This window comes from Myiozetetes cayanensis, unplaced genomic scaffold (genome assembly GCF_022539395.1).
Source record: "Myiozetetes cayanensis isolate MyiCay16 unplaced genomic scaffold, myiCay2020 scf13, whole genome shotgun sequence".
In the NCBI taxonomy this organism is placed as follows: domain Eukaryota; kingdom Metazoa; phylum Chordata; class Aves; order Passeriformes; family Tyrannidae; genus Myiozetetes; species Myiozetetes cayanensis.
Window position 1 is genome coordinate 1,997,464 of NW_026086937.1, and position 9,677 is coordinate 2,007,140.

At 43.6% G+C, this 9,677-nt stretch overlaps 1 protein-coding gene across 4 annotated transcripts in view; it reads left to right on the forward strand.

Annotated features, from left to right (window-relative positions):
* Positions 1 to 9,677, forward strand: part of TFDP2 (transcription factor Dp-2) — a 38,228-nt gene that overhangs the window by 11,500 nt on the left and 17,051 nt on the right. For 3 of the 4 annotated variants that reach the window (XM_050308704.1, XM_050308701.1, XM_050308702.1), the window contains exons 3-4: positions 1,807 to 1,873; positions 8,276 to 8,379. In XM_050308704.1, coding sequence (XP_050164661.1) covers positions 1,807 to 1,873; positions 8,276 to 8,379 — 171 coding nt within the window. The remainder of the gene's footprint in view (positions 1 to 1,806; positions 1,874 to 8,275; positions 8,380 to 9,677) is intronic. The other variant, XM_050308703.1, reaches the window with a different exon arrangement.

A 9,677-nucleotide genomic window follows, 5' to 3' on the forward strand; every position in this document is an offset into this window, starting at 1 on the left:
GATTCAGTTAAATAATCGAAATCTTTCAGAGAATTAAATGTAAATGTAAATGTTAGAATTTTTGTTCTGGCACTGCACATGTGCATCACCTTCAGTGTTTAATGGAAGTGCTGATATGAATCAATAGGGAAATGCAGTTGTGAATCTAGAGCTGAATGTTCAGTTGTGAACAAATTGCAGTGGTGTCTTTGAGGATGTTCCTCATAATTATTATCCCTTCCCTGGAGATGAATTGAGGCCCTTTTCTCTAATATGATATTTATCCCTGTGGCCCCCTGTTCTTTCTCTGAATTTAAAATCTCTCCCATTTGTGTTCCCTCCTGCAGAGGCAGGGGGGCCTGGGGAGCAGCTTTGTTTGTGCAAAGGCAGCAGTGATCCAGGAGTGCTGGCTCTTCCCCTGGGCAGTGGAGTGTCCTTCCAGTGCCGTTCACCGTGCAATTCCCACCCTTTCCAACCTCTGGTTCAAACATCTCCTCGAGAACACATTTTCAGTGCAAGGAACCACCGTGGCTTCTTGCCCGAAGAGCTTTCCTTGCACCCAAGCCCCCCGGGGAAAAGATAGCCGGGTGCTTCAGTTTTCCCCATGGATCTGCTCCCACATCGTCATAGGAGAGGTTCTGCTTCTGTTTCCATGCCCTCCTTCCCTTGCCCTGCTCCCACCTCGGCATTCCCTCCCCAGCCCCGCTGCTGCTGCTGCACCGCTGCCACCTGCTGGGAGACAGCCCGGGAAATGGGCAGGGAAAATGGGACACTGTCGAAACAGCTTCTGCTGGTACCACTGCCTGCAACAGCCAGAGCACCCTCTGCCCTGGGAAACTGGGATCAGTCTGGAGAGCGTGCCAGGAAAGGGCAAGTGGGAGATAAACAACATCTGAGATAAACCGAGGGGCTGCACTGAGCACCTTTAGGGACCTGTTTACAGAAGCTCCTCATCAGCACATTTAAGCAGTGTTTTACAGTCAGAGCAGTGCAGTTGGTTAACTGCAGTTAACAGCAGTTAATCACTTGATGTGTGTCCCCTGATGGTGAAAACATCTCCATAGAAGCAGTTTCACACAATGCCATGTCCAGTTTTTCCCTTCAAAAATTATTTGCTGAATACAAGGTCTCTAGTGGAACCAAGAGTAGGTATTTTTTATTCTTGTGTAGTTTACTTTAGTTACTGTTTAATTTGTCTAAAATTAAACGATGTTCTAATCTGAGATTATTACAATGCTGCAAGCAGCCTTAGCATCAGTTCTGTTGTTGCTACATAATCTGTAAAATAAAGCAGATATTTGATCCTTGGTCCTGTTCTGGGTGTGATTTAAGTTCTGCATGTATCTGGTAACTTGCCCTCAGGGTAAATGTTATTCACCTCTTGCACACGGGGTAAGTCAGTTTGTCTCTGGGAGCTGGGGAGTGTCTGAAATGTGTGAACAGTCACTCCTCAGACCTGTAGGCCCTGTGCAGTTTAATGCCGAGGTTCTGGCCATCAGGCAGGTTTGTGCTGTGTTGCTGGTGGCAGCTGCTCCAGTTGATTTGGAGGGGACAGTGACTGACACCCCAGCAGGCAGAATGGGCTGCTGGGTCGTGTGTAGTGCAGTATCAGAATATTCAGGGGATTTTTGAGGTGAGAACTTCACATGCACGGCGTAAATGTCTTGAATTCTTTGCCTTGAGTCTCATGCTCTTGTTAGACTCTGCTGTCCACAGAATTATGATGGTTCATAATGCAAAACAGATTATTCATAGTATTGTTGGTTGCATATTAGGAAACAAAGAAAGGTTTATCGTATTTTAAGACTTCAAAAATGTTTTGTTCAGGTTGGTGTGACTTCCACAAATGGAGACTTGAAAGGATTTATAGATCAGAACCAGAGTCCAACAAAAGGTAAGAGAATTCTATTTGCATACATAGAAAAGAGGCAGACATTAAGACTTATTTCACTGTGTATGGTTGAGTCATGTTTGGGAGGCTCAGAATTCCAGTGGTGATGCTTTATTACTGACATGTTGGTGTGCAGGAAGGTGTGCTGAGACACCAGCTCAGCTGTGGCTCATTCTGCACTCACAGGTAGCTACAGTCTCTGTAGCATCAGCACCATGAGATGAGACTTATGTTAGGGACACTTTCTGTCTGTGTGTCACTAAAATGCGTAATTAAAATAGCTAATTACTTGGCCCTTGCACTCCAAAATTGCCTCCTCTGCTTTTCTTCTGTTCACAGGCTTAGGTTTCAAGGTCTCTTTTTCTTCCCAGGTTTTTCCCTGGACCATCTGAAGCAGTTACTCTCTTTCTGCTGTTGCAGTGTCAGTTTGATCAGGCTCCAGTTCTCTTTCCCACCATTACCCTTTCTGTCCATGCACAACCTCTGGCTATTTTCCTGGTTTATTTTGCTGCAGAAGTTAATGCTCACAGACTCTTTAGCTATTGCAGTCTAATCTGTAAGTGTTACAGTACAGCTGTGCCACTTCTGCTGATTCTTGAATCTGACTTAATGTTCCCAAACAGGTTGAGGGGTTGTTTGGTTTCTTTGGGGGTTCAGGTTCCTTATTTTTTCCTGTGTTTGTTAGTGAATACCTTTGTCTTCCTGCTGCAGCTCTTTTTGAGTCAGGCTTTTTAGAATGCTTTCAGGGTTTTTTATTTGTTGTATAGATGATGTCTGTGAAAAGGAAGGTTTCTAGTACCCAGTGTATCTAAATGCAGTACAGATTTACTGAGGAAATTCAATGTTTTAAATGTGATGATTGCACAATCAAAGCACATACATCCCAATTTGTAATCCTCATAAAAGGACTTGCTGCCTAATTCTGAAGGGAACCAGATCTGTTTTCCTAGGTGTGCTTAGAAGGAGCATCACAGTGCTCAGCAGAGCATTAACTCAAATGTTGATCACTTTGTTTAGTGGACAGTTTCTGTTCAACAGACAATTTACTTCCCTACATTTGTTGCCTTTCATTCCTAGGCTCTTTTGGCTACAAGGCCTCCATTTGGAGCTTGTTTCCTCAGCTGGAAATGAGTACTCCTTGGATCTGAGAGGGAATGCCACGTGTGGATGGCTTTGGACAGCCAGGGGCTGCCTGTGCCAGGACCACCAGTGGGTGAAATATTTGAAGTAGTCCATGCAGCACACTCAGGGTGTCTCCTTTCATTTAGTCTTTAGTGTAGTAGATTCTTATTATTACAGTCCAAATTGTTCAGCTCTGGCAGGCTGGGCTGGCCATGCTTCGTTTCCTCCCCTGAAACAATCCAGCAGAGTAGTGATGGAAATGATTCCCTGGGAGACCTGCATTTTAACTCTCTCAGGAAAACAGTGGCCCTGGTTCTCATTCTGCAGTGAATGAATACTCCTGGGATGCTGAATGCAAAAGGGATGCTTCCTCTCAAGTTTGGGGGAGCAGAGGTGGCTGTTGCTGTTCCTGGCCTTGGGGTAGATCTGGATGTGTGTGTCAGGTGTTCTTCTGGTGTTTCACCAGGGACTGTACCTGTTGGGAGAAACTCGTGGCGTGCTCCATGCTAACCAGGCTGTTACACTGCTGGGTGCCAGCAGAACTCTGGTGTGAAGTGACCTGACAGAACTAAGGTGTTCCATCAGTCAGGGAGAATCCTGGTCTGAGTGGAAAGATGTCTTTGTGGAGTTGGCCCATTCTGTTCAAAATATTAAGTATAACAGTTCAGGTTAGTCCTTAAACAGGTATAATTAGGTTTGTGATTGAGTTGGACAGTGGCAGTTCTGTTGTGGTTTTGGGGTAGTTGTTGCAAGCTGTGCATGAATTAAATCAGACAAGCAGCAGAATTCGTATTAAAAAGTCACATGTGTAACCAGAAGAATTTAAAATTTAATCTGTTCGGGAGACATTCCCAGTCAATAATTTACACCCTTCCAGTTTTGTAATCCTGTTCATATGTATTCCAAAAATGGAATATCAGATCTAGTTTCCAGTCATTCCAAGCAGAGGACATGTCTGTGTTAGCCCTTGTCCCAAAGAACCACCTCACCTGCCCTCTGTGCACCCTCAGGGGTGTCTGCAGCTCTGAGGGCTCCCTGCTGCCTTACACAGAATCCGTGTTGTCCTTGGGTAATACTTTATTGTTACTGTATTCCCAAATCCTGTGAATTTACATCTTGTGTTCTGTTTATTGCTGTGGGGGGAGAAGGGAGTCACAGACCACTGGTCTAGCACCAGGCTCCAGGAGGAGGAAATGTTAATCATACTTACAGAGATTGCTTTGGCTGGGAGCCCTAACTTTTAATGCAAGTTCACAGTGAACTTTGTTTCAATCCATCTTTTCGGTAGGCAGCACCTGTTTTTTATGAAGTCCTGATTGGGATTGAGTGCCCATGGAATAAACTTATTCATGGTGTCAGTGCTTGAAGAGACCTGCTAAAATGACCCAGACATCAGAATTGGTTATCCATAGGCGTGTGCCTGGTACTTTGGGATTCATACAGCTGTTAACTCCTGTAAATGTGTCTCAAACTGAGCAGTAAAAGACTGAGAATGTACTGGTCAGTGTAAGCCTAAGGTACACTGAAATATCATCTGCCCCATTTTGCTTTTCCTTTTCTGCAAATCTCTTTGATTTCAGGTGTTTCTAGATATGTATGTGCTTCTACACACTATGGAATTTTTAAAAGTTAGTTTTGAAGCCCAGTAATTTTATGCAATAAATAAACGAATAAATGTCCCAAGAAAATACTTGTAATTGATAGCATGATAATAATTCAAGTTTTCTGTATGCTGTTATAATACTGCATCCTGGTCTTGGGAGATCAGTTTATGTTTCAGTGTAACAAAGGATCCTGAGGACACATCACATATGTTATTGCAAAATACCCTGATGGACTGCTGATATTTCACAACTCTTGACTGTTTGTTTTGCCACAGGCTGTGTTAATTTAATTTAATTTAATTTAAATGGCTGTTCGTGGAGACACTTTAAAAACGTGCACCCTCGTTTAGAGCTCCGAATATAAAATCCAGATTCCCAGCACTTCCCTGGTGTTTTGTTTGGAAAGTGAAAGGCTGTTTTTGTTGGTGTGGGCATTGTGTGGAACCCCAGCTGGTGGGGCTGTGCTCCCCATCAGCCCTGCTCTCCTTCAGACTGGCTCTGACAGGCCCTATAGATCCTGCAGTTGACATTGTTCCTGATTATCTCTGCAACTGAGCTGCAGACCTAACAAATTTAGTTAGACAGGAAGAAAAACCACAACAATCTCCTCAGCTTCTTGTATTTGTACAGGAGTGCCTGTTGTTTGGGTGAAGTCGAGCTATTTAGGGTGCCACATGATGATTTAAAGTGAGTCTTGTGGGATGGTTACTGTGTGTGAGTGCACATGTACATGAGCATGAGTAACTTTACCTGTGACTGCTTGAAGCTGAAGATCATGTAAATTGAATTTTTCTCTGTGCATGCAAGTGAAAATATTGCACAAATGCCAGGAGGAATGTTATGTAGTGATGATATTTTTTTTAAATATGAAATTATAGCAATGCTGGTTTCTCTCCGTGAGAAACAACAATAGTGGTGGCTGAGGGATGGAAAAATAATTGATTCAGAAGCAAAGTGCTTTTGTTCTGAGAGAAACATGCACATGTGCACTGGCAGATCTCTGTGTTGGGTTTGCCTCAGTGAGAGCAGGCTCACTTTGGGGTGGCTTTATGTGGATTGCAGCTGAAGCTTCACCATGAGAGCTTTAAGCCCATTTCTTTCCCATGTGCTTGGTATCCATAGGTAAATGGGAATAATGGCACTGCCCTCCTTTGTGCCTTGAAAGTGCTGCTGAGGAACATTACATAAGAACTGAGTATTCTTATCCAAATCATTCTGGTTTGATCCATCTGGGCTGACCTTTCTGGTCCACACAGTGCCATTACCGTGACTCGAGGCTGATGGTTCTCATTGTGCTCAGCTCATCACTGTACCCACTGCTGTGCCCTGGACACGAATCACTGCAGTCTTCTCTGTCCCCAAAGGATGGGTGATGTTCAGGCTTGGCATTTATTTAGATTTTGGTCGTGTTTAAAGCCTTTACAGTTGCTTTGTGATATAATATATATATATATATATAGTTGCCTTGATGGTGTTTCTGCTTTCAGTTGCATACAGAAATCTGGTGAATGTTTTGTGGCATCTACTTCCTCCTACTTTTTCTGTGCTGTTTTGTAAATAAGACTTGAGGAGATTGCTCTTGTTGGTGTTTGCTGTTCTGTAATGCTACTTTACCTTCAGAACTTTAGAGATGACCAACTCCTCAGCTAACACAGGTGCCCTGTAAAATACAGCATCTCAGCAAGCAAGTGCCTGTTCCCTCAGCTGGTTGTGCTTGTGCTGGCAGTTCCCACTTTGTGGTGATGCTTTCTGTGCTGTGGGACTGATCCTGGCCAGCTGCAGGTCTGGCAGAGGTTCGTGTGTAGGGGTTAAAAGATGAAAACCTTTTTCTATTGACAGCAACTCCAGCCAAAAAGACATTTAAACACAGCCCATGTGTAAGCTGCTGTCTTTTGAAATCAAGATCAAGCAATTTGAATAACCCTGCTATTTCCTGAAGTTGCCCTAATGGTGACCACGTACATTTACCTGGGGAGCCCTGTGAATGAAGGCACAGTGGCTGCTAATTGTGCTGCTGTGCTGACTGTGCAGCAGGTGTGACACATCTCACTGACTCTGAAACTTGACATTGCAGTGTGTCTTGCAGGCCAGGGAGTGCTGTTGGGGACAGCTCTGTGGTGGAGCCCTGGGGTGGAGCTGGAAGCCAACCCCGCCATTTCAGAATTTACTGCACTTTGCCTTGTGCCCTTCTGCTGTCAGCACCAGGGAAAGTCATTTCTTTCTTTTCCCTGGTAAGAAGAGGGACAAGGAGGAATAATATGAGAGCTGATCTTGGAGATAACAGGGTCAAAAGTTTCAGCTGCAGCAGAAAAGAGGAAAATTCCTACAGCAGTAGTGGGAGGTGACACATCATGGATGGTGACAGCCTGCAGTGAAAGGGGGGGACTGGATTCTGAAGAGAATATGCTGGCACAACTTGGGAAATCCCGGGCAAAATCCTGTGGCAAAACTAAAACTGACAAGTAGGAGAACTATTTTGAGCTCAGAATGGGAACACAGTGTATGTAAATCATGAAGTGCTGTTTTGTGCACTCGGTGCTGCCTCACAAAAGATGTTTCATAACAGAGCAAGGATTTCCTGGGGGGGCATTGTAAGTTTGTTTTTCTAGGTGAGTGAGGTGACTGAATCATTTATTCATTTTATTGAATAGAGAAGCAAGCAGTTTCTGAACATGTTTTCAGATACAGATCTGCCTTTTGGGAAATTAGGTAGTAGTGTTGCTCCAGGTGCCAGAGGAATTTACACAGAACAAGAAAACCTCCTTGTCTCAAGTTGTATGTATTTCTCATATCTCTGATTTTTTTTTTTTTATAAAGGAGACACTTTGCATATGTCTACATCTTTTCTACTTCTGTGCTGTGACTACAGAAGATAAAATCCTTTTTTAAGTACTCTTTTTTATCAGTTGTGTTGCTCCTGCCTGGTATTGCAGAGAAATCACATTACTGAATGTATGATTTCTCAGTTACCCCATGGCAGAACATCGGTGTGCCACCAGGAATTCTAAAAAAGAGACCATATTCAGGGCCAAGTGAGAAGAGAAAAGTGGGCAGTGGAGGTGAGCAGGTGATGTGGCTCACAAGGATGAGGAACATCCTGGGATGAGAACATGCTGGCTCAGAGGTGGCTTGGTTGGCTTTATCTTGGCACCCAGCTGCCTGCTGTGTTACTTTAGGTGAGTTGTAAAGGCATCACTTACTCCATCAGTGCAGTGCAGGCTGTGATTTGCTTGCTGCAGTGATGTTTGCAGAGCACTCTGGTGCAGGCAGATGAGGAATGGTGAAGGCTGGGAAGGTTTATGGATGCATGTTTTCTACACGTGCTTATGATTATAAATAGGATTTGTATGGTGGCTTCTTGCTGAAGTATTCTCATTAATTTTCACTTCTGATGCTGAGGTATGGCAGGCTGTGTGCTCTTCATCTTAGGCAAGAATAAATAAATTGTTTCTGAAAATAAAATTAATGTAATTTTAAAGGTCAAACAGCAAAGGTGTAGTTTGGAGAGTTGTCCTTGTGACATCTGCTGAAAGGTCTGGGATCTGTGATGGTGTGTTTGCAGGGAATGAGACAGGAAAGCTAATCTGGTTCCAGAAGGCTGATGTGAGAATTTGCCAAAGTGTTTTTCACAGGTTACCAAGGCAGTGATTTAAACCTCTCTTGTTTCCACTCTCTTTAGGTAACATCTCAGTCATTACATTGCCAGTTTCCAGCACCAACTCTCCCACTAAGATTTTGCCGAAAACCTTAGGACCAATCAACGTGAATGTTGGACCCCAAATGGTAAGTGTTGCAGCCCCACTGGTGTAACTGCCCGTGTGACTTCCTGCTGGTGTAACACAGAACCCCAAAAACAAAGAGGTGAAGGGTGTGAGGAACTTGCTGCTTCCTGCCCAGCCACAGAGTGCCCCACCTGGGTGGCAGGGTGGGCACGGGGGGCATCCCAGCACTGCCACTGCCAGCAGCGCTCCTGTGGGTGCCCTTGGGGACACCCATGTGCCTGGCTTGGAGTGGGAGTTAAAACAGCTTTACCAGCAGATGTTTTTAGCTATTACTCAAAAGTGTACTAAGAAAAAAAAATCTCATTAAGAAGGTTATTGCTCCTCTCTGAGTGTTTTTAGTCCTGTTCTCACCAGTAAATCTCCCTCCAGCATTGTCAGAGAGTGCCTTGGATGTGCCACTAGAGATTTAACTTGTTGAAACTACTCTTCTTTTCCTGTCAGTGATAACAGTATATGGGCATATATTGATGTTTCAGAGATTTTGGATGTAGTTTTTGAGAAAAACTTAGGTTTTCTGGTGGCCAGGGAGCTAAAAAAGCAATACCTAGAAACGAGAACAGTCTTGCTGGAGCGTGTGCCCCGTGGCACTGCACTGCAATAGTTCTGCCACAGAAGATGTTTGGGAGTGCCATGAATAGCCCAGAGCAGGGGAGAGCACTCTGTTAATGCAGGTCCTACTCTTACCAGTGACTTCTCAAGGCCCTGCTTTTGCTTTAAGTGAGCCCCAGTTACAGTTGAAGTTCTGTAGCAGATAGAAGTTGCAAAAGCTGCTGCCTGGTGTGAGACATACAATTGTTAGTATTTTCTTTTCATTTTTTAAAATTCTTTTATTCTGCTGTTTTACCAGCACAGATCTATGTTCAGAAAGCATTTTCTTGTTAAATAACCACTATAGCAGTGTTGGTGCTGGTTGCCAGGGGCCGCCAGGTGGCACTGCAGTGTGTATATATTTATATATATATATATCTGCTGTATACTTACAATGGGGTTGGTAAGTAGTAAAGGAAACTACAATGTTTAGTGCAGTCAGTGCTCAAAAAGTCACTTAACAAATGGAGTAAAGTAAAAATAAAGTTTTAATAAATGAAATAAGGTATAAGAGTAAAAAGCGCTGTCCAAGAAACCTTGGTATGAATCTTATCATCCTGGAATCCAAGTAATTAAATGTGTTTTATTTTAAAGATCAAGTAATTAATGCTGTTTGATTTTTAAATACTATCTAAATTCTTTTAAGAGTGAACTTGGGTGTGATTTAAAAGTTGGGACCAGGTGTCTTGGTGTTAACCACTGTAGCTACAA